The following is a 25,287-nucleotide window of genomic DNA, read 5'->3' on the forward strand; positions in this document are numbered from 1 at the left end:
TCTCCCAGGCCTTAACACCCTCTCTCCCCACCAGGGACACTCTCTCCCTTCTTCCTGGGACTGAAACTTAGTTCTACCCTCATCCCAGGTCTATATCCAGGTGGGGGGAGTGCCCCCTCCCTCCCTCCCTCCTCGTCCCTTCTCAGGAGCCTCTGGTTCGGAATTCTGTACTATTGCCCTCCTTTTACACAAATTTATTCCCGCTCAGCACCACACGCCCATTTGCCCTGCTGGAGGTACGCCACGGTCCTGGGCTTCACCTTCACCCATCAGCCCTTGCAGTGGAATGTTCTAGAACACCAGATATCCTTGGATTCCTTCCCCCTTGTTTATGCCTCCTCATCACCTGGCTTTCCCACCACTTTGGCCTAATCTCTTCTTTTCCCTCTAGGACCCACCTGGCCTCACGGGCTCACATGTGCTAACAGCCCCAGGAAGCATTTTAGGGGGAAGAAAGCAGGCGTTCTGTCTGAAAGAATGTTTCCGAGGGTAAGAATGGTGGGGTAGGAGGTGCTTGGGGTAGCTGACCCAGCTTCAGGGCCCACACAGGACTGCTTCCCGAGGCTGTGGGTGTTCTTCATTACCTTGCTGGGATGTGGAGCTGGGGAAGACCTTCCACTTCATCTCTTTGTTTAGAGACAACCTCCTCTGTCGGCTGTTACGTAAACTCCAGCAGATACCATGGAGCTGGGTTGGGAGAGAGCAGGATAGGAGGGTGTTACCATGGGACCTTTAGCCTGCAGCCATATATCACCACAGCCTACAGGGTAGGAGCCATGTCCCAGTAGGCTGTGGAGGGAGATGGCTTGTTAGATATTAACAGAAGGTGGAGTTTAGGGTAGAGGGGAGATAAAGGAATCGGGAAACCTGGGTTTATGCTTTGGCTCAGATCATATGTGATTGTATGATCTTAGCATGATAGCATAACCTGTCAGTCTTCTTCAACCTAAAGCATGCCTTTAATCCCAGCACTTGGTAGAAGAGCTAGGTAGATCTCTGTGTGGTAGGATACAGCCAGCATTGGAGACACACGCCTTTAATCTCAATATCATAGAAGACCTGAAGGGCGGTACATACAGGCAGTGACGAGGCAGTCATGTGTTTGGTTTTACAACCAATGAGAAGGCAGAACAGAAAGACTATATAAAGACTTTAACACAGGAAATAGGTCTCTTTCGGAGAGGTAGGACCACCGCAGGAGGAAGGGTAAGGTTTTAGCTCTGAGCTCTGACCTCTTGGCTTTCTCTTTTACATTAGTTCTGTGTTTCTTATTTAATAAGACGGTTGGTTACATCTACAGGTGCCAAATGAAGTAGGTGATGAACTGGAGCCAGTTCAGGCTTTGGAGCCTCGTAAGGACACTTAATAGTGTCATTACCTTGGACGAGTCATTTGACTTGGCTGAGCCCAAGCTTTCTAATAAATAAAGAAAACAAATGACTGGCACTTGCCTCCTGGGAAGTAGCCAATGGCTTGTGAAGGGAAGGGTTAAGAGGTGTTTCTGGGGCCTGTAATCCTGTCCCCAGCCCTTCTGTGTGGACCACCCTGGCATCTCTATTGAGACGAGTGAAAAAAAACGCTCCAAGAAAAACAAGCCTTTTGTAAATCTAACTCTCAAACTAAGTGAGTTTGTAGCTGATGGATCACTGAACAGCTTTTGCTTATTGTTATTATTATTATTATTATTATTATGATGATGATGATGATGATGCTAGGGAACTATAAGCAAGCATGCAACCCAGCCTCTCCTCAACTCCAGTGTCTGTCTGTCTGTCTGTCTGTCTGTCTCTCTCTCTCTCTCTCTTTATTTTATGTACATTAGCATCATAGCCCCTGGAACTGGAGTTACAGACAGGTGTGTGAGCTGCCATTTAGGTGCTGGGAATTGAACCTGGGTCCCCTGGAAGAGCAGCCAGTGCTCTTAACTGCTAAGCCATCTCTCCAGCCCCATTTTTAGTTTTTTGAGACAGGTTTCTCTGTGTAGTTTTGGTGCCTGTCCTGGATCTCACTCTGTAGCCCAGGCTGGCCTCGAACTCACAGAGATCCTCCTGGCTCTGCCTCCCAAGTGCTAGGATTAAAGGTGTGTGCCACCACCAGCCAGGGCGCCGCTCGTGTTTTTAAGGCAGGATCCTTTCTGCGGCACTTTGCCTATTTCTGATCCACTCCACCCACAGTCCTCCCATTTCCAGGAATCTAGCTTAACTGTGATTTACCATTCCCTGGGACTCTTCCCCGAGCATCCTAACAGTAGCACTTACATGTTCATCCCGAATTGGTTTTGTGGCTAAGGAGATGGTCAGTATGATGAGAACAGTGATGAGGAAAAGGAGAAAGCCAAAATAGAGGTAATGAAGGCCACAGATGAATCTGGGGCACTTGCGGGCTCCCTCACAGGTCGAGGGTCCATAGAGAAACTCAGCCAGCAGTCGAAAGACACCAATTGCAGTTCCCAAAGTCAGCCCCCAGAAGGCGCCCTGCCAAAGAAGCCAGGCAAGAGTTACATGGGCAGAAGAAGAAAAGACAAAGTGGCATCCTCCTCCCCTTGCTGATGAGCTGGGTTCCAGAGTTAAACTTGTTATAATGAGGGCACTGATACCTTACAGTAGAGCATCTGAGCAAGGGAGGGAATGCCAGACCCTGGCACTGTCTCTTACATCAAACAGGGGACTTAGGAAAGATTGGAAACACCGTTCATTCGTTTGTTTGTTTGTTTGTTTGTTTGTTTGTTTGTTTGTTTGAGACAGGGTTTCTCTGTGTAGCACTGGCTGTCCTGGAACTCTCATTGTAGATCAGGCTGGCCTCAAACTCACAGAGATCCACCTGCCTCTACCTCCCGAGTACTGAGATTAAAGACGTGCGCCACCACGCACTTTTAACTGAGACCATGAATAGACATCGCAAACTGTGTCCTAAAAAGAGCTTCATCTTCCTTGTTTCTCTAAGTGGGAGCCCAACTCCAAGATGCTCAAGTCAAACCCCGGAGCCACCTCCAGCTCTTCCCTTCCATGTTGTTCTACCATTATCCCTCAGCAAATCCTGTTGGCCTCTGCTTCCAAATGTGTGCAGAATCCAGTCCCTTACCATGATCCTCATCCTCATCTTGTCTCACTCAGGGGGCTCTACCTTGTTCCTAAATGTCCACTGGTACTACAGGATCTTCTACTAGAGAATGCCAAGCCTTTTCCTGGACCCTCCAGTGACTTCTCAGCACCTGCCATCAAGACCAAGCCTCACCCCTGCATCATGGCTGACCTCACCTAGCTCCATGCTCCCTACTTGGTCCCTCCACTCCTTCCTTCTTGGCCTGCTTCTGCCCCCACAAGCTGCCCACTTTGCTTCTGGCTTGAGTTCTTGCACTTGCTTAGAATCCCTCCCACCCCCATATTGGTATTTCTGGCTTTGATTCCAGGTCACTTCCTTAGCAGAGGTCTTCTCCTGCTGAGCTGTGTCCCTGTTTGTCCCACACTCACAGTCCACCCTGCAACCTCCTTGATCCTTTATCATTCTTTTAAAATATTTAAGATTATTGAATTATATATTTTACGTATATATACCTGCATGCCAGAAGAGGGTATCAGATCCCATTTTAGATGGCTGTGAGCCACCATGTGGTTGCTGGGAATTGAACTCAGGACCTCTGGAAGAGCAGCCGGTGCTCTTACCCTCTAGGCCATCTGTCCAATCTTCTTTTTAAAATATTTATTTTTATTACTTTTAATTATGTGTATGTGTCTGTCTTATTCAGGGTTACTACTGCTATGATGAGACACCATGACCCAAAGCAAGTTGGGGAGGAAAGGGTTTGTTTGGCTTACACTTCCACATCATAGTCCATCATTAAAGGAAGGCAGGACAGGAACTTACACAGGGTAGGAACTTGGAGACAGAGCTGATGCAAAGGCCATGGAGGGGTACTGCTTACTGGCTTGCTCTTCATGACTTGTTCAGCATGCTTTCTTACAGAACCCAGGATCACCAGCCCAGGTGTAGCCCCACCCACAATGATCTGGGCGCTCCTCCATCAATCACTAATTAAGAAAATGCCCTACAGGCCTGCCTACAGCCCAATCTTATGGAGGCATTTTTTTCAATTGACGCTCCCTCCTCTCTGATGACTCTAGCCCCTGTCAAGTTGACATAAAATTAGGAAATGTGTAGTGATATGTAAAGTGAAGACTTTATGTCTGGCTTTAAGGGAAGTGTACAATAAAGCCTTTGTGTCTGGCTTTGAGAGAAATGTTTCAGCAAAGCCTTTGCTATGTTTGAGTTAATCAATAGAGGCTAAGAAATTGTTTTGGACTGTTTGAACCTTGAAGAAATGTTTTTCTGGAGAATCTACACTTGGTGCTATGTGAGAGCTTGCAGCTGTGATGACCTTGGTCCTAAAACACTCCTGGCAAACCTGAAGTTCTTACTTTTGATTATGGCCATAATCAGAAAGGACTGAGATTTGTGTGGGTTGTCTGCTCTCACAGACAGCAAGAGAAAGATAAGTTTGGTAGTTGGAACCTTTCCCAGCCCCTGTTAACCTTGTATATGTTTGCATAAAGTAACTCGAGTGAGCTAGCTGGGTGTCAGTCTTTTCTAAGAAGGCTGAACCTCTCTGCTCCTTTGGAAAGCAGACTTAACATCTTGGGAAGTTTCTCTCTCTACTGCAGGGACCAACATTGAACAATACAAATACTCTTAACAAGTGAAGCTATCTCTCTCACCCCACCCTACCCCATCCCACCTCACATTCTTTTAAATACTCTGTGTTACCATCACAAAGATTTATCTGCTCCTTTGGTATCATCTGTCTCCCCCAGTTAGACTGTCCACTTTATAAGAGTAAGGACTAGATCTTGGCTCAAGAGTTGTATCTAGAAACTGTTTCAAGCTGGGGTGGACGTAAGGCAGGGCCTGGTGTAAGGATTCGGTCCTTAATTACATCATCAGCCTGCAACGGCGGCATCCCAGCCTAAAAAGCAGGTGGGCCCTCCTTGTGTCCCTCTTTCTTTTCCGCTCCTTCCTTCCATCTGTCCTCTCTCTCCCTCTCTTTTCTTCTCTCCCTCCCCTCTCTCCCCCCTCTCCCAATAAAGTTCTAAAAAGGTAACTATGGCTCGTGACTCTCCTCCAGCACTCTCCTCTGCACCGTTTAACCAACATTGGTGCTGTTCAGACTCGGATACACCACTGAGCACCTGCTGTGACCGCTGCCACCTCTTCCCCCATCCAACAAGACTGCAAGACCGTGAGCGCGTTCCTCGCCTCCACTAGACCCCTACACAGCTTCCACTACTGCTACCGCCATGATTCTTCACAGTGGGTGAGTCCGCAGTTCTCGCGGCAGGCACATTTTTGCTCCTGGCTAGGAAGTACATGGTGTCTAGGGTTCAACGGGGGACCAACAGCAGTACAGTTGAGCCCTCACCTTCCCTTGACGAAGAGGAACGGTGACTTGAGCTGATTCGTGGATCTCTCTCCACTCTTTGGGGACGCCCAAGATTGTAGTCTGATCCCGGTTTGTTATTTTAATTTTTTATTTTTCTCTCGGCTACAGCCATGAGACAAAGGGGCAGATACCATACATTTGCCACCTGCATGGCAGATGGTGCGGGCACCAGTAAACCTGGCCACACAACAGAGTCACGGGAACTTCTGCCAGCGAGCGGGCAAATAGGAGTTATTTTATCTCCAAGCTTTCTGCTAAAGTTCTAAACCCTTCTCCTTCCCTACTTCTGCATCTGCCACATGCAACCTTTTCTGTCTGACTTCAGCCAGCAGTGGGCAGGCTCAAATGGGAAGGCTTGGGCAATTTCTACAACTCGCCCTAACTCACCTTAACTCCACCCACTCATTCTCAAACTGCCTTGAATATAAACATCTATTACTGTGAGATGCTTTTAACAATTGATCACCTGTCCCCTGGATGCCAAACTAGTAAAGGAAACAGGTGCTTTAAAATAATCTGTCTCTGATAAAGCTTAACATGTTTCAAAATCCATCTGGACAGGCTGGATCTACCAACATAAAATAATAATAATTCTTTTCTCTCTAAGTTTTTTTCTGTGTTACCACAGTGTCAGGTCCAATTCCCCACACCCCAAAAGGTAGTCTAAATATCCAGAAATGAACTTAACCTAGACTGTAGGAGGATTTCTGGCAGTTAGATAAAAGACGGCATTCCTCAGTGTGAAGTCTCAAACCCAGGACAAATGGCTGAGGTGCCTATTTAACATATCAAATCACACACACACACACACACACACACACACACACACAGCAGTCAGGTCCTCTCAGCATCCATCGGTCCCTACCTGTTACAGGGTATGACTAGCGTACCCTGCCCTCTATCCTGAACTCTCCAGTCCAGGGGCTGGGCTGCCCTACCCTATATAATCCAGCCGTGTTGGTTCCCCCTCTTCTTTGGTCCTGCTGGCTGTGGCACCTGGTTCCCCTCTCTCCCTTCCCTTTCTCCCCCTCCTCACATGATCCAGCTCAATCTGGTCACGCCCACTCTGGTCTCTCCCAGCTGCCTCTCACTCTGCCTGTGCTCCCCCTTTTATCTACAATAAACTTTCTTCTCCACCATATCTAGGAGCAGTCATGGCCTTTACTTTTTATTTCCTTTTTTTCCCCCATTTACTCAGGAACTTGTAAAGCTGATTCCCCTCTCCCAAAAGGACACTACCAAAAGGAGTCATTTCCCTTATGGCTGGCTGAAAGGGCATATGGCTGGCTACTTGTAGTGCATATTACATGTCAAAGCTCACCTGGTCTCCAGACTCCCTCGGTATCACAAGTGCCCATTACACTTTCAGAGTCCAGGCTGGCCTTCTCATCTCCTTCCTTACCCTAAACTCCCCCCAGTTCATGGGTTTCCTTCCCCCCAGCTACTCACTCATTCTCTTTATAACCCTGCTCTCTCTCTCTCTCTCTCTCCCCTCTCTCTCTCTCTCTCCCTCTCTCCCTCTCCCTCTCCCTCTCCCTCTCCCCCTCCCCCTCCCCCTCCCCCTCTCCCTCTCCCTCTCCCTCTCCCTCTCCCTCTCTCTCTCTCTCTCTCTCTCTCTCTCTCTCTCTCTCTCTCTCTCTGGCTGTTCTCTCTCATATCTATAGTAAAAGTCTCCCCTTTAACCAAGTGATGTCCTGGAGTGAACTCTTGACACCTAAGAGACCTCCCTAAGGCAGGCTGTCCTTCTAAAGATATCCACAGTGTGAAGACAGCCCCTCACACCATTCCACAGGAGTACTCACCTGCTCGCTGACTCTCTTGCAAAATACAGCCAGCAGAAAGACGGCAGTCACACTCGGTGTCAGGCAGCTCTTGAACACCAGCATGTACTCAAACAGTGCCTCACTGGATGCCACTTCCATAGTGGGGATCCAGACAATGGTGACAGCAAGTAAGATTATAACAAAAAACCTGTGAATGAAACCAACACTCGGTGATAATTTGAAGATTTTTCTCCTGCAAAAATACCTACAAATCCTAACCAGTAGCTTTCCCTTAGTTGCTTATGTTTATTACTATTATTACTACTGTTGTTGTAATTACGGTCTATTATAGGGAAAGTTTCATGACCTGCTGAGAATTTATATTCTTCAGTGTTTAGAAGAAATGTACTATAAATGTCTAGTAAACCTATTTGATCTATGATGTCATTTAAATCAGATGTTTCTCAGTTTATTTTTTGTTAAAATGAACTGTCTGTGGAGAGACTGGACTATTGACGTCACCCACACTTTTAAGTTGGGACTAGTCTGTTTCTTTACATCTAGTGGTATTTGTTTTATGAAGCTGAGCTCAGCAGCCTTCATCTCTTGATGAAATGACCCTCTTCATCCCTTTGGATTAATTTTGGTTTCAAGTCTATTTTGTCTGAATAGTAAGACCTTCTTATTTTCTAGTTCCAATTGCTCAGAATGCCTTTTCCCAGCCTTTCACATAACCTAGTATCTATTTTGGTGGTAAAATACATTTTTGAGGCAATAAAAAGATGGGTCCTGTTGAGATTTTTAACTCAATCTGTTGAGGGCACTAGGTCCTTGTTCCCACAGATAAACACTAGGGAACCCAGGAATATTAAGCACACAGGGTTGCCTCTTCAAAGGAAGAGATGTGTAGCCTGTCTTCTGCCCAGAAGGCTGGGAATGGACGTGGTTAATAGCCTGGTGACCTCTGTGCTGTCTGTAGGGCCAAGCCACACTTGGCTCCCCCAGACTCTTCTGTTTATCTCAGACATCCTCCCTAGACTCTTCTTGAACATCGTTTCTCAGTCAATAGAACACATCTAGGGCTGGAGAGATGGCTCAGAGGTTAAGAGCACTGCTTGCTCTTCCAAAGGTCCTGAGTTCAATTCCCAGCAACCACATGGTGGCTGACAACCATCTGTAATGAGATCTGGTGCCTGTGGGGATATGTGCAGACAGAACATTGTATACATAATAAATAAATAAATCTTTAAAAAAAAAAAAAAAGAACACATCTATATGGGAGATATCACACGTACTTTACAAATGGGAGTGGAGGTGGTTAATAGCCTGGTGACCTTTGCACATTCTGTGTTACCAAAACCACACCAGATCCTCCCCCAGACTCTTAAGATACCATAGGTAGTCAATCTATCAAACACATTGTGCTGGCTGGTTTTGTGTCTCAACTTGACACAAACTAGAGCTGTCAGAGAGGAAGGAGCCTCAGTTGAGGAAATGCCTCCATGAGATCCAATTGTAAGGCATTTTCTCAATTAGTGATCCATGGCAGTGGGGGGGCAGCCCATGGTGGGTGGTGCCTTCCCTGGGCTGGTGGTCCTAGGTTCTATAAGAAAGTATACTGAGCAAGCCAGTAAGCAGCACCCCTCCATGGCCTCTGCATCAGCTCCTGCCTCTAGCATCCTGCCCTACTTGAGTTCCTGTCCTGACTTCCTTCAGTGATGAACTGTGATAGGGAAGTGTGAGCCAGATAAACCCTTTCCTCCCCAACTTGTTTTTTGGTCATGGTGTTTCATCATAGCAATAGAAACCCTAAGACACCAATCTTTATGGAAGAGGTCACAGGTACTTTGCAAAAAGTTTTGATGCAGTCATGCCATGAGCTTTATTGTGCATACATAATTGAGTTGTCACCAGGAAATTTTTTTTCTCAAAATTGTGCTGTATTTAAATACGTCTAAAACATACTGCCTAGTGTTAGACTGAAGAAGTTTGAACCAACACTGGCTACTGAGTCATGTTGAACAGACTTCCTTCTTGCCTCCCACAGGCTGACACTCTGCTGGCTGTGAAGTTTGCGCACGCACACACACACACACACCCCAATCTACCAGTCTGTGTCTCTCTATTACAGAATCAATACCATTAACATTTAGAGTTATTGTTGAAACGTTAAGTACTGATTCCTGTCCCTTTACTGAGCCACAGTGTATCATATTTTCTTATTTCTCATGTACTTACCTGATGTTCTAATATGCTTTATTCTTCCTTATGGCCTCTCAGATATATTTTTCTTTCTCTTCAGTCCAAAAGATTCCTTCAGATATTTTCTATAGAGCTGGATTAATAGTCATAAATTCCTGTAACCCGTTTTTATCATGGGGAGGTTTTTCTTTCTCCTTCAATTATAGCAGGTAGTTTTGTTGGATATAGTGGTCTAAGTTGGTAGTTTTGTCTTTCAGAACTTGAAACACCTCATTCCAAGCCCTCTTTGTTTTTAAAGATTCTGTTGATAAGTGTGCTGTTGTTTTGAAGTGTCTGCCTTTGTATTTGACTTGGTGTTTCTGTCTTACAACTTTCAATATCTTTGAAAGTTGTTTTTGTCCTGTACTTTATGTTTTAACTATAATACAACATGGGGAGGATTGACTTCCTGATTTCATTCAGCTATTTGTGTTTTCCTGAAATTCATTCAAGAATTTGTGTCATCTTTGAGTTCTTTGAACATAATTATAATCATTCTTTTGAATCCTTTGTTTGGAATTTCATCTAATTCATGCTCACCAGAGGCTTAATGATTTTTTGGAGGAATCATATTGCCTTGCCTTTTCATGTTTCTTATGTTTTTATGTTAATCCTTGTGCATATGGAACTAAGTCACAAAGTTAAATCACATGTATTCTTTCAATAGAAATGTTTACAGTATTTAAGAAGGACTAGATCATTGTACAATTGAGTTATCACTTTCCTCTGGACCACCATCATTGGGGGCACCAAACTAAGGTCTCAGTATTCCACTGAGAATAGAATACTGCTTGCTGGTGCCAGTCTCACATCTCTTGGCATTCCTCCTTGAGCTCTCAGAAATGCCTGTCACACACAGATGCTGGTCCCATAAGTAGACTCATGAGTCAGGTCATAGATGGGTCACAACTCTGAGCGCGTATACTACTTGGAACCTGAGTATATCTTCCCCCACAAACTCTGGTTTTGATCAAGTTTTCACCTCTCTGAATAAACTACTTCATGGTTCTAACTCAACATTTCTTCCCCACAGTCTAAAGGAATCCTGCTGGCCAAATTGTAACACTTAGTATTATGAAACTTGTTCTTGGTTTCTTGAGAATGTGGCTTACAAAAAGTCTAGGGCTTCCAATCCACCAACCCAATAGGAGTCTTTTTAAAATAATATCTCACTGTTGCTCCAGGTAAGTGCTGAAGGTTTTTAATTACCAGACCATTTGTCTTTTTTTTTTTTTTGGTTTTTCGAGACAGAGTTTCTCTGTGTAGCTTTGCGCCTTTCCTGGAACTCGCTTTGGAGACCAGGCTGGCCTCGAACTCACAGAGATCCGCCTGGCTCTGCCTCCTGAGTGCTGGGATTAAAGGCATGAGCCACCACCGCCCGGCGCCAAACCATTTGTCTTATATTGAAAAGGAAATCACTTGAAGGAACATGCAAATGGTTTAAATAAATATTTATAATCATAAAATCCTAGCTATTTAACTCAAATATTTAGTCTACGTACAATTCATAAAATAACTTTTATAAATTTGATTTGATATGTGCCACCCCATTAATTTTTTAACTTAACCCACCTGCTGTTTTCTTCTCATCCTTTTTGGGGCTTAATTTGAGCTACTCACATGTTTTATTAGCCTCTATTTTCTTTCTATTAACTTGCTAAACATTCTTGAACTACTCTCTTATTGCTTAGTCTAGGACTAAATGCATTATTGATATACTCTGGCCCAAGTTTTACTTTTATCATATCTCTAATATCTCTGTCTAGAACCTTAGGACACTTAAATTTCATTTATCCCCTTCTCATGTTCTCACATATTATTTAGCAACATAAAACTGAAATCTTGGGCCGGGAAAAGGGTTCCATGAGTAAAGCACTTGCCACAGGAGTGTGATTCCCAGAATCCACAAAAAAACGTCATGGGCAAAGCAACCCATCTGTAATCCCAGTGTGTGGGGGAGGGGAACGGGAAATTCCTGGATCAAACAGACTAACTAGACTAGCCAGAAGGGTGAGCTCTGTGTTCCTTCCTTGCCAGCTCCTGCTAAATAGACACAGTAAGAGAGACTAAAGACTAACAGTATCAGCCTCACATGCTTGTGAGCAAACACACACATGCAAAAACACCTGATTTTTGACAAAGAAGCCAGAAATACACAGTGTTGGAAAGACAGCATCTCCAACAAATGTTTCTCCTCAGACTAGATGCTACATGCAGAATACAAATAGATCCATACTTATCACCCTGTACAAAACTCAACTCCAAATGCATCGAGGACCTAAATGTGAGACCAAATACACTGAATCTGATAGAACTGAAGGTGAGAAATGGACTTTAATTCACCAAGACCCACAGCTGGACAATATAGAGAGAGTGGGAGATTTTGGAGCACTCAGTCCTGAATGGCATACCTTCATCAAGCCATCCCCTCAAGGTTCAGGGATCTGTGTGGAAGAGGAGGGAGAGAGACTGTGGCCATGTGCACAAGGTCTACACAAGCTCAATCCGGATGGGGTTCCAGCACTGAGAGGGAGAGGTAGACATTGGTTTCCATGCCTAACCAAGAAGCCCTCTGCATTTGACACCTACTTGCAAAGGAAAACTAGTTTTCTCCAGTTGAGTCTCACTGGGTATATTAACTATATTTAGTCAGCCCTCGACCCAGCAGCAGATGGCCAACACAACAGGAACTCAGTGGTATTTTTTAGACTTTTTGTCTCATTTTGCTTGTTTGGGCATTTTTTTTTTGTCTTATTTTTCTTTTGCTTATATATTCTTGTTTCCTTTTTGTGTTTCTGTGGGGTTTTTTGTTTGGTTTTTTGTGTGCTTGTGTTTCTTATTTTTTAGTTTGGTTGGGTTGGGTTTTTTTTGTTTGTTTGTTTGCTTGTTTTTTTCAAAAAGAGAAAGAAAGGCCACAGAGTTGGGTGGGTAGGGAGATGGAGAGGTTCTGGAAGGAGTTGGAGGAGGATAAAAGTGTAATCAGAATATATATATTGAATGAAAAACTTTTTTTCAATGAAAAAGAAAGAAAAGTGAAAGTTTCCTTTAACAGTTTTCATGAGCATCAAGTGAGATAATGGGTCAGCTTATATAAACATCCCTTGATGGAATATTTAGGAGAGATACATCAAACTATGCTCATTTTTATTATTATTATGAGTATTGCTTTCTTTTCTTTTTACCATGTGGAAACAGTATTCTGTGTGATAAAGCATTACATTATCATTGCAAAACTCCATAAAAATAACCCTCCAGCCAAGAAGACAAAAAAAAAAAAAAAAAGGATAATTCTATGTAAAGTATTTCAGCCTATTTTTCAGGCAATCGTTGACATTACTGACTAATGTGACCAGAACACTTCACCTTCCAGCTACCATGATCTCCTTTTCAGTGGCTGTGGGCCGAATCCTGGTGTAAATGTTCAGGGTCAACAGGGCACTGGAACTGTTGAAGATGGACGTCAGGGAGGACATGATGGAGGCACAGACTGTGGACATCATAAAGCCTTTTAGGCCTGGAAGAAAGAGAAAACACTTCCTGGACTGCCAGCTCTCTGACCAGGCCAGAGAAGGCCTTGACCTCCTAAGGAACACTTCCAAACCAACTTTAAAACATGCAGCTTTTACCCGGAGTGGAGTTCCCTCTAAGACATCGTGCTGTATCTATCCTTGGTTCCTGCTGAGTTACAGAACAGTGGGAACCATTCTTTCTTGGAGGATTGGTCTGTGTCAGGCTTTATCATCCTTACTACAGCCCTATGTGATGGACGCCATTGCTTATGCCCCAGCTTGGAGAAGTCCTTGCTATATAAGATATTGGACTCTTCATCAGTGAAGTGGGCATATGGTACCTACCATGAGGCTGCTAAGGGACAGACAGAGTAAGCAGGTGAGTTCACGCAATGCCCAAAGAGAGAAAGCATTCGCCCAACGATATAGAAATGTAACAACTTGGTACCACTACCTGGGAGGCTGCCTGGTAAGGGGGATATGTTGTGTGATATTTTACTTGTGTTCTGACAAATAAAGCTTGCCTGGAGATCAGAGGGTGGAGCTAGCCACTAGTTAACCATAGTGGTCAGGCAGTAGAGGCACACGCCTTTAATCCCAGTACTAGGAAGGTGGAGACAGGAATAGAAGGGGGGTGGAGACAGAAAATTGGCCCCATTCAGTCAAAGGATTTGTAGAGGTAAAAAGTGACTGTGGCTGCTCCTTTGCTTCTCTGATCTTTCAGCTTTCATCTGACTCCAGGTTTTTACTGAATAAGACTAGTTAGGATTGCGCTTCATATGGCACCCAAATGTTCAGCAAGAAATTCCATGTAAAGTCTGGAAAGGCTTTAAAAAGGATTTTAAACAAACAAAAACAGTCAAAACTCAGCTTCTTGATAACTGCTTTTTCTTGGGTAGGCTCTATTTGCTAGTGGCAAGCGGAGAGGCATGACTCCTTTAAGAGACAGATTCCTGACTCAGTGCTATCAGCAAAAACTGCATGGCTCTTTTAAGAGGACCTGCTACCAAACACTTGGTGGGGTTTGTGAGCCGTGAGCAGTGGGCTACTCAATGGCAGCATGGACCAGAAGCTCTTAGGGAACCAGGCAGGGCAGAGGTAGAGGTCCTATCCTCACCACTTAGCAGTTTCAAGGCTCATGTAGTTAGAAAAAGACAGAGATATGCAATAAAGACAGATTCCGATGGTGGAAAAAAAAAACAATCTCTAAATGGTTTACAGTTTGTTTGAAAAATGTGCATAGACTTGGGAGAGAGAGGAGAAAGGGTAGAAATAGTCATAAATTTTTAAAAGTGATTAAAAATAATAGTAAGTTCATAGCAGCACTATTTGTAATAGCCAGAACCTGGAAACAACCTAGATGCCCGTCAATGGAAGAATGGATGAAAAAAATGTGGTAAATATACACAATGGAGTACTACTCAGCAGAGAAAAACAATGAAAGCATGAAATTTGCAGGCAAATGGATGGAACTAGAAAAAATCATCCTAAGTGAGGTAACCCAAACCCAGAAAGACAGTCCCTGGTATGTACTCACTCATAAGTGGATTCTAGATATAAAATAAAGAACAATCAGACCACAACCCATAGAACCATGGAGGCTATATATATATAGCATGGAGGTCCCTAGGACGACTGTGGCTTATAATAAATATTGGTTTTACTCAATTATTGAAGAAAAAAATAACCAAAGGAATGGAAACACATGAACTATGAACCAAAGGCTGAGGGGCCCCCAGCTGGATCAGGCCCTCTGAATAGGTGAGACAGTTGATTGGCTTGATCTGTTTGGGAGGCAACTAGGCAGTGGGACCAAGTCCTGTGCTCATTGCATGAGTTGGCTGTTTGAAACCTGGGGCTTATGCAGGGACGCTTGGCTCAGTCTGGGAGGAGGGGACTGGACCTGCCTGGACTGAGTCTACCAGGTTGATCACAGTCCTCAGGGGAGACTTTGCCCTGGAGGAGGTGGGAATGGGGGGTGGGCTGGGGGTAAGGGGAGGGGGGAGAACAGGGGAATCCATGGCTGATATGTAGAACTGAATGGTATTGTAAAATAAAATAAAAGGAAAAAATAATAGTAGTAGTAAAGTCTTTAAAAAGGGAATAGAATAAAAATATAAGCCAAGTAAAGATGGAAAATACACAGAGTCTGGACTCTATATTTTATTGGGTTGTCTTTGGATTTTTGACTGTTAATGGGAAAATAACTGATGACATTCGATTGTGAAAGCTACTAAATTAAACCAACCTATGTATTTTAAAAATATCTTGACTTCAAATTTTAAGTCAAAAGATATATTGCTTTGTGAAAGAGGTTCTGCTTTTATTTCCACAGAAAATGAGAGGCTCTGGATTCATTCTGGGTTAAGAAAAATCAGGTTTGATTAAGGAAGACCCCCTGAAAAATCTCCAGTGGGAGCAGATGGCCCAGATGATCCAATGTCTCAGAGCACCGCTGTGGCAGTTTCCTCTGAGTTCTACATCCAGAACAGCTTCAAGGCTGCTGGCTGAGATGATCAGCCTCACGGAATTCTCCAGTCAGGATTTGACCATAATCCTGAATTTTCCCAGGGTCTCACAAAGATTACCAGTGTCCCCAATTAGCAGGAAGTAATCTAGAGAACTACACCCACATTCCCAAAAGATGGGTTATGGATATTTATTATCATTTAAGAAGAGTTGGGTACAAGCTGCTATTGGTAATGGTCAAGGAAAAAGCTGAACAAAGGAGATTAGATTCAGGGATCTCATGGTAAAAAGAAAAGGGGGTATAGAAATATGGTAATACAAGTTAGGATAGAAAGTGAATTAGGTACAACACTTTGAACTCACCAAGATAGGATTGACAATAGAGCGTTTTCTCTGAATTTGTCAAATGCTAATGGATTAGACATTGTTAATGTAATTATTGCCTGTATATATTTGTATATAGTTATTGTACTTAATGTATAATAGTTTTTCTATGTTAGTTAAAACCTTTGCTTTTTGTTTTGACAAAAAGGGAGAAATGCGTGATATTTTGTTTCTGTCCTGACAAACAAAGCTTGCCTGGAGATCAGAGGGTAGAGCTAGCCACTAGTTAATCATAGAGGCCAGGCAGTGGTAGCACACACCTTTAATCCCAGCACTTGGGAGAAGGAAGCAGAAAGATCATGAGTTGAAGGCTACATTAGGTTGAACCAATCTAAAAGAGAAACAGAGCCAGATGGTGGTGGTGCATGCCTTTAATCCCAGCACTAGGGAGGTAGACACAGGAATATAAGGTGGGTGGAGAGGATCTTGGCCCCATTTGGTCAGAGGATTTGTAGAGGTAAGAAGTGACTATGGCTGCTCCTTTGCTTCTCTGACCTTTCAGCTTTCACCCTAACATCTGACTCTGGGTTTTTAATTGAATAAGACTAGTTAGGATAGTGTTTCGGGGTGGCTCTGTTTGAAAATTTCTTTGTGCTCTCAGGAGATAGCACAATATCTAAAGATATCTGAAGATAACCAGGACTTCACCTGGATGCCTCCCACGGCAGTACCATAACTGACTTTAATAGGCCCTTCAAGGCTGGAAGACACAGACTGGGATTCTAGAATTGGCTCTCCTTCAAGCACTACTCCCAGTCAAAGCCCTGGCTGCTCTAGCACAGGACTGCTGTGGGACGGTCTATATGTCAAATTGCTCTGATTGGTCAATAAATAAAACACTGGTTGGCCAGTGGCCAGGCAGGAAGTAGGTGGGACAAGGAGAGAGGAGAATGCTGGGAAGCAGAAGGCTGAGGCAGAGAGATACTGCAGCCGCCACCATGACCAGCAGCATGTGAAGACACCGGTAAGCCACCAGCCACGTGGCAAGGTATAGATGTATGGAAATGGACTAATTTAAGCTATAAGAACAGTTAGCAAGAAGCCTGCCACGGCCATACATTTTGTATGCAATATAAGTCTCTGTGTTTACTTGGTTGGGTCTGAACAGCTGTGGGACTGGCGGGTGACAAAGATTTGTCCTGACTGTGGGCAAAGCAGGAAAACTCTAGCTACACAGGACACTTGCCAAGGCTCAGATTCAGAGTCAAACAGCTCCCTTCCTAGACTGCAGCATGGTCAGTATTGAAGTTTATGGAAATGTTGCTCTCAAGAGCTGACACAGATGTTGTTGTCGTCTTTAAAAATATTTATTTGATCGTTTTACCAGAATCTGCAAAACAAGGAGATAAATGCAAAGGCTCATTGTCCACCTAATAAAGAGCATTATCTGACTGCTAAGTAACTGCCTGGCTCTTTAACTAATTCCACTGTGCAATAAGCAATTTGAGGACAGCACTCTTCTTGCTGGTGTTTGTTCTCTGGGGCTTAAAACAATGACTTAGACTACAAGGAACAGATTTTCTGAAAAAAAAAAATGAGCAGATGGCATAAATAATACAACCGGTGTGTGCAGGTTGTGCCTCCATGAGGATGCACACTTCCAGTGTTGGAAGGAAGGCAAGGGCCTATGCTCCTACCTGAGTAAAGCAAGCTTGCTCCAGTGCTAACCACTCCCAATACACAGACTGCCTCTACATGCAGAATGATGGGCTGGCTGGTAAGGAAGCCACGCCTGTATTCTCACTCCTACCTGTCTCTCCAATGAGAGTCATGTAGCTCTTGGTGGAAGGGCCCACTTCTTACCAGAAGGCATCACTCCTAGCACCAGCACTGGATAAGCGAGGGTACTACAACCAGTTCGTCGGCCACAGAACTTCTGACATTCTGAAGGTACAACACATGCCACTTGATCTGCAGTGAGAAGGAATGGTCACACAAACATTGTGGTTTAGAGTTCTCAAATCTGAGCTGGGGGTAAGGGAAGCAGATTAGGAAGCACATGTATAAAGGTAGATGTCAGATTCCTGGTCCATTGGAGATTTATCCAGTTCATGATCCTTCTACACATTCAAACAAAGAGCTGGGACTCAGGATCCTAGAAGTCAAATGACCTGATCCTTCTACTTACCCAAGGGCAAGCCATGGGACCGCTACAAGGCTTTCAAAGATCTCAACAAAGTGTTAAGGAAATCTGTGAACCACCCACCATGTACTAACATTGGAACCACCCAGAAACTCATTACCTTTGCCCCAAGATGGGCATGATTCACCATAATAAATTGGACTCCAAGTCTTGGAAAGCAGAGGGGCCAGTTTTCTAATTTATCAAAAAGAAACATCTATGAACTCTAACAACACTGCTTGATTACTGAAGAGCAAATAGAGAAATATAGAGGCTCCTCTCTATTAAAGCTGGGGGGAAAAGGGGCACAGGAAGAGAAGCATGTCTCGGGGCAGACTGAAGGGTGGGGTAGAATGAGAGATGGCCACTGCTCATGTTACTTAGCACTAAAAATTGTTCTGCGTTCCTTTGGCCTTGTCAAAAGCACTTAGCAGTATGCAGTCCTAGAAGTCACTTGCTCTACCTGGGCTGCTAGTTTTTGTGAACTTAACCCAAGCTAGGGCTATCTGGGAAGAGAGAACCTCAATTAAGAAAATGTCCCCATCAGATTGGCCTGCAGGCAAATCTATGAGGCATTTTCTTTCTTTTTTTTTAATATATATATTTGTATTTATTTATTATGTAGACAGCATTCTGTCTGCATGTATGCCTGTGGGCCAGAAGAGAGTGCCAGATCTCATTACAGATGGCTGTGAGCCACCATGTGGGTGCTGGGAATTGAACTCAGGACCTCTAGAAGAGCAGTTAGCACTCTTACCCACTGAGCCATCTCTCCAACCCTGGCATTTTCTTAATTAATGATTGATGGGAGAGAACCTAGCTTACTGTGGGTGGTGCCACCCCTGGGCACGGGGTGGGGGTTCTAGGTCATATAAGAAAGCAAGCTGAGCAAGCCATGAGGAGCAACAGTAAGTAGCTCTCCTCCATGGCCTCTGCTTCAGATCCTGCCTCTACGTTCCTGTCTTGAGTCCCTGCCCTGATGTCCCTCAGTGATAGACAGTCATCTGAAAATAGAAGATAAACAACCCCCCCCCAAGTTACTTTAGTCATGGTGTTTTATCACAGCAACAAGAATTAACCAGGACACTACTCTTGTGGCCATACCTACCAGCTAGTAAACGTTCCCTTACCTAATGAATAAGCAGACTCACATTGCCTGAGAGACAGGTCAAGCTAGCCAAACTCAGTTGATATTGAGGGTGAAATACATTATGGAATTTTGGTCACTCATTAGGAGAAGTGGGTAATTGTTAATAGCTTGTAATAGAAAGAAGAAAGGCCAGCTGGGCAGTGGTGGCACACGCCTTTAATCCCAGCACTTCAGAGGCAGAGCCAGAAAGATCTATACGAGTTCGAGGCCAGCCTGGTCTTCAGAGCGAGATCCAGGACAGGCACCAAAACTACAAAAGAATGAGGGTCTTTCTCCAAGTCTTTCTTTCCTTCCACCCACATCAACCTCTCCCAAATTGTCTCACGAGTTCAGTGAGTGCTGGGAATGCTCCGTCTAGGGCTGTGAGAAATGCTTACTGCATCAGAGATCCCAGCACAGCCCCTGATGCACACAGCATAAGGCTTGTGAAGTGACAGAGCAATCCAGATTCCTGAAGACTGTCCTGAAGTTGTGTCTGGGTCTCTGGTGGGGCCAACGTGACTGTCTCAGTGGGGGAAGTGCTTGGATCTGTTCATTCTTTTCTTATCGCTCTGGGGTTCCTGTACTGCTGTCCATCTCAAGAGTTTCTACTCAAACACACTCTAAAGAGGCACTTGAGGCAATTCAGTAACTAGTATACCACGGGAGACCCGGTAGTTCAAATATCTCTAAGAGCATGTCAGGATCAAGAATTTACCTGGGAACAGGATGCGGCTGATCATCCCTGGCATCACCATGATGAACATGGGCAGTAGCTTCAGGTACCCATACAAGAGGCAGCCGCCTTTCATATGAAGCCTGCTCTTTCCTGCCAGGAACCTCTGGACAGAAATCTGCCAGAGAAAGACAAGCGGGTGGAGTCAGTGGTGTATGGGGTGGAGTCAGTGGTATAGTGGGTGGAGTCAATGGTATAGTGGGTGGAGTCAATGGTGTAGTGGGTGGAGTTGGTGGCATATAAGGGCCCAAGCTCCCTCTGCTCAGGTAGGATACTTGTGTCTATCTGTAGTGACAGCAGGATATACATTCTGGTGGGTTTACTAGATGGTCAACATGCATCCAAATAATGTACTGAATGTTATGCTTTTAAAGAATATTCAAATAGTGGTAAAATATGCCCATGGTGACTTAAAGGCACCGGATACAAAATAGTGTATATACTGTGATATTGAGTCTAGAAAAAAAATCCACAAGAATGAATCAGTGTGATAATGTGATTTAGCAGTAAAAGGATTAGCAGATAAGATTTTTGTTGTTTGTTGCTTTCTTTACATTTTCTTTATTTTCAAAGTACATTCGTTTAATAATCGGGGAAGAATGGAATTGTGATACTGTCCCATGTGACAGGAACTGACTCTTGAGAGATCTACAGGCAGCTGCTTCTGGCCTCTGGGTGGAGAGGGGCCAAAGTTGAGCATGTAGAGGGAATACAGGCTACCATTCCTGGCCACAGAACAGCTGGTCTCCCGTGGAAAGTACCGAAATTGAAATTGTGTAAAAGAAATCCTGACATGGAAACCATAAATGAAATTACAGCACATCGTCTTGAATTTGCAGAAGGAAAGAGGGTAGCATGCAAAAGGAAAAAGAGCCGAGAGTTATTATCATTCCTGAAGTAGGAAGAATCCTCAGATCTAGCAGTCACGGTGAATCCTAAACAAAACAGGGCACAGAACAGCTGGTCTCCTATGGAGTGACAGCATGAGGGTAGAAATGTGATCCCTGTACTGTGGGTGACCACATTAAATCCGTCCACGGGGAGTCCTAAGCACATCAATGTACTGTCAACTGTAACTGAGGGAAAAGTCATTTTAAAATGCTGGTGGGCCAAACTGTTTACAGTTTTCTGTCACTTTTTTCCAATTAAATGCTTTTTTATTTGTTTTGGTTTTGGTTTGAGACAGGGTTTCTCTATGTAGTCCTGGCTGTCATGGAACTCACTCTGTAGACCAGGCTGGCCTCAAACCCAGAAATCCATTTGCCTTTCAATTTTAATAAAAATTAAAAAATTTTACTAGAATTCTGGGCAGTGGTGGTGCATGCCTTTAAAATCCCAGCACTCAGGAGGCAGAGGTAAGTGACTCTCTGAGTTTGAGGCCAACCTGGTCTACAGTGTAAGTTCCAGGACAGCCAGGGCTATAAGGAGAATCCTTGTCTCAAAAAACAAAACAAAACAAAAAAATCAGTTAGCGCATGGGGTAAAACTCAGAACATTGAGTTATACCTACATCACTAAGATCCTGGATTCCAACCCCAGCAACCACAAATTTGTTTTTTCTTAAATAATTTCCTTCATAATTTAGGCAGTTATGGATTCTACTCCTGTGCTTTTAATGAGTAGCCTTATATTTTCAACATGGAAACAACATAAAGTAAATTAATATCCCTTCCATCTTCTGCATAATTCAATGTCTTTAGACAGATTAACTACAATCTGTGGTGTCAAGCTTATTTTAGTTTTATCATGTTGTATTAAGGATGATGGTGGTGGTGGTGTCGATGATAAAGATGATGATGATTATAGTGCTTGGAACCAAATTCAGGACCTTGAATGCTAAGTGAAGATTCTATTGCTGAATTACATCCCTGGCCTTTGGCTTTAGTGGATAAGATCTTCTTTTTAATCTTTGAGAATTTCACACATGTATGCAATAAAATATGATCATATCCATCCCACATTGGCCCCCTTCAGCTTCCTATGGATCCCATCAACATATCTCCCTCCCAAGTCTGTGTTACCTTTTTTGTTTGTTTGTCTGTAATAATTCACTAAGTTCTGTTATTGCCACCTATATGTACATGAGTGTGAGGCCACCCCCTGGAGCATGGGCAACTTACTGTGGTCACACCTCCACAAACAATAATTCTCCCTCCCCCAGAATCTAGCAACTGCAGATAGCTCCTCAGTTAGGGATAGGGACTCATGAGTTCCTCCCTCATCCATACAGGAATTTTGGGTGACTTTTGGCTGGCTTGATAGGTCAAAACATAGAAAATAAACTTAAAAAATTGTGAAAATCAATAATGTGGATGAAAGAAAGTCAACACAGAAAAAACAGAGGCAGGGGGAGGGAGGAGAGATTAATAACACTTAGGATATTTGAAAAAGTCATGGGAAAACATTATTTCATGATTATCTCAAAATAAAGCTGGACCTGGTGGCACACACCTTCCATCCCAGTACTCAGGAGGAAGAGGCAGGCAAATCTCTGAATTTAAGGTCTAGTCTATAGAGTGCATTCCAGGTCAGCCAGGGCTACATAGAGAAACCCTGTCTCGAAAACCAAAAAGCAAAACAAAATACATAACATATAAGGAAGCCACCAGACCTCCTCCCTACCCTGTTGGATTCTTATTCCTCTGAAAACATGAGCCAATATAACCTCTTTCTTCAATAGGTTGCTTTGGGTCATGTTATCACAGCCATGTAAGAGTAACAAATACAGAAGTTGGTACAGAGAGTGAGCTGTTACTGTGGAGAACCTGGCCATGTTATTCTTTGGAGGAATGTGGAAGACTTTAGAACCTTGGATTAGAAAAACAGTTGAATGCTCTAAGTAGAGTTTAGTTGTTGTTGTTATTTTGGTTAAGACAGGGTTTCTCTGAGTAGCCCTGGCTGTCCTGGAAGTCCCTCTGTAGAGCGGGCTAGCCTCAAAGAAAGAGATCCTCCTGCCTCTGCCCCCGGAGTGCTGAGATTAAATGCATGTGGTCCCACCCCCAGCTCTAAACAGAATTTACAGGACCGTTCTAGTAGGAGCCGGAAAGATTGTAGTGCAGAGAGCAATGTGGACTATGGAGGCCTGGGACAAGAGGTTTCGGACAGGAGCAATCTTTAGCGCTGCACTAGAGGTGATTAAAGAACCTGGCTGCCTTCTGCCCATATTCTAATGATTTACCTGAGGCTAAATTGAAAAGTAATGGACTTATTTCTTTGGTGGAGGAAGTTTCAAGACAGCATACTATTCGATCTGTAGCATGGCTGTTATTAGTAATGCATGTGCAGGTTTAAAAGGAAAAAGAGCAAGTTGGGCAGAAATAAATATGAAAATGTGCAGTCTGGAGGGGGGCGAAGAACACTAGGAAACTTAATGGTACAGCCCTGAGAGGCCATTATAGGCCACTATGAAAGTGAATCCCGGGTTTCAGTGAAGAGCCCAAGATGCCAGAGTATTAGAGGTGCCAGAGCCAGGGGATATCTGCCAAAGAGATCCAGGGATTGAACCATCCAGGGATTGAACCAGCCCAAAGAGAGATGTACTTTGCAGGCTGCAAGGCTGGTGAGGCACAAACATCTAAGCCCTTTGACACAGGAAGTCACAGGATTTGGTGTTTGCTCTGCCGGGTCCTGGTCTTCTTTTGGTCCAGAGTTTCCTCCCTACGCTCCCAATGTTCTCTTTTGAAATGGTAATGTATACTCCAGCCCACTGTATGTTGCAAGTTCATAATTTGCTTTTTTTTTTTTATTTTACAGAGGTTTATAATGAAGAGATCGCCTCAAAAGAGACTTTGGACTTCGGAACTGTTGAAAAGACCTTGGGGACTTGGACTGAATGCATTTTGAATTATAAAATACTGTGAGTTTATGGAGGCCTGGAAGGTAGTGGTTTGAATGAGAACAGCCCCCCCCCACCCCCCACCCCCGTCCCGTCAGCTCAGATATCTGAACACTTGATCCCAGGTTGGTGGCGATCTTTGAGGAGGTTTAGGATGTGTGCCCTTGCTGAAGAACGTCGTCAGATATCAGCTTGCTCTCTCTGCTTGTGTTTGAAGATGTGAGCTCTCAGCTCCTGCCACGTCTGCCTCTCGCTGCTATACCTCTTCCCTGCCATGATGAACTGTTATCACTCCGCAACTCTGCCAAAATAAGCTTTGTTTTGTTTTGTTTTTATGGTAACAGAAAAGTAGTAGAACTATCTAATAAAATCTTCAGTGCCGGGCATGAAAAACCTCCCTTCATGATTTTCATGGGGGGGGGGGGCGGGGAGGAATCCAAGAGATTCCCAAAACAATGTATGCTATGGCCATTGTCCTTGGTTTCCTCCCATAAGGTAAGATACTATTGCTGAAGACACCCCATACTTCAGACATAGGACGTAGAGGAACTGACCTGGAAGTGACCTAGAAGCATGTGACCAGAAGGTGTTATACAAGCTGCCAAGGGAGAAAAGCAATCAATAGTCCTACCAAGCTGTAAACACGAATCTTAAAAGGTCTTATTAATAAAAAGCAAACCTGGAGGCAGGTATTGGGGTGAATGCTGAAAGATCAGAGAAACAGAACCAGCTACAGCCAACCTCATCTCGCCAATTCCTCAGCTGATCTCGTTTCCTCAAACTGGAAGCCTCTGTGTCCTCATCCGAAAGGATCTCAGCTGAACTGCTGCTCAAAAGCCTCAAGCTTAACAGATGCTAGTTCCTGGTTTTCACGCCTTATATACTTTTCTGCTTCCTGCCATCACTTCCTGGGATTAAAGGCATGTGTCACCATGCCTGGATGTTTCCAGTGTGGCTTTGAACTCACAGAGATCCGGGTGGATCTCTGCCTCCAGAATGCTAGGATTAAAGGTGTGTGTGTGCCACCATTTTCTGGCCTCTGTGTCTATCTAGCAGCTGTTCTGTTCTCTGACCCCAGATAGTTTATTAAGGTGCACAATATACTGGGGGACACAATATCACCACATGAAGCTCTAAAGCCTAGACATCACAGCAATAACCAGCATAGCAAGATATCCTCCACAGTGCAACAGTGGCACTTCTATCTCAGGGATCAACAGCAGCTGTCTAATTGCATTCAAGGCCCACTCAGTTGGAAGGAATCCATGCCTGGTACTGTAAACCTAGCCAACTACCCCTGGCTGATGAGATCACAGACCCTAGAGGAACCTACTCCTGCCACTTTCCTAAGTCAGCTTTTTTTTTAAGATTTATTTATTCATTATGTATACAGTGTTCTGCCTGCATGTATATCTGCACGCCAGAAAAGGACATCAGATCTCATTATAGATGATTGTGAGCTACCATGTGGCTGCCAGGAATTGAACTCAGGACCTCTGGAAGAGCAGCAAGTGCTCTTAATCTCTGAGTCATCTCTCCAGCCAGTTTTAATTTCTAACTATATTCTAAATACTTATTCATTTTAATATTTTCATATCTTTTATGTATTTTAATTAAAATAGAATTATGCCAGGGTCCTTGCAAGTGTCAAAGTTGGCAAGGAAG

The 25,287-nt window shown here is 43.9% G+C and overlaps 1 protein-coding gene and 1 long non-coding RNA gene across 2 annotated transcripts in view; one reads left to right on the forward strand and one right to left on the reverse strand.

The window, feature by feature from the left end:
- Positions 1–25,287, reverse strand: part of LOC114696455 (sodium/glucose cotransporter 1-like) — a 52,783-nt gene that overhangs the window by 3,905 nt on the left and 23,591 nt on the right. Inside the window, exons 9-14 of the mRNA XM_037199941.1 lie at positions 19,770–19,905; positions 17,604–17,711; positions 12,802–12,952; positions 7,237–7,405; positions 2,259–2,474; positions 585–687 (exon numbers count right to left, since the gene is read on the reverse strand). Coding sequence (XP_037055836.1) covers positions 585–687; positions 2,259–2,474; positions 7,237–7,405; positions 12,802–12,952; positions 17,604–17,711; positions 19,770–19,905 — 883 coding nt within the window. The remainder of the gene's footprint in view (positions 1–584; positions 688–2,258; positions 2,475–7,236; positions 7,406–12,801; positions 12,953–17,603; positions 17,712–19,769; positions 19,906–25,287) is intronic.
- Positions 141–23,968, forward strand: LOC119086779. Its single transcript, XR_005090134.1, has 3 exons — positions 141–489; positions 5,120–5,308; positions 23,541–23,968. It is a non-coding gene; the product is annotated as an uncharacterized LOC119086779 (long non-coding RNA).

This window comes from Peromyscus leucopus, chromosome 16_21 (assembly GCF_004664715.2).
Source record: "Peromyscus leucopus breed LL Stock chromosome 16_21, UCI_PerLeu_2.1, whole genome shotgun sequence".
NCBI classification, from domain to species: domain Eukaryota; kingdom Metazoa; phylum Chordata; class Mammalia; order Rodentia; family Cricetidae; genus Peromyscus; species Peromyscus leucopus.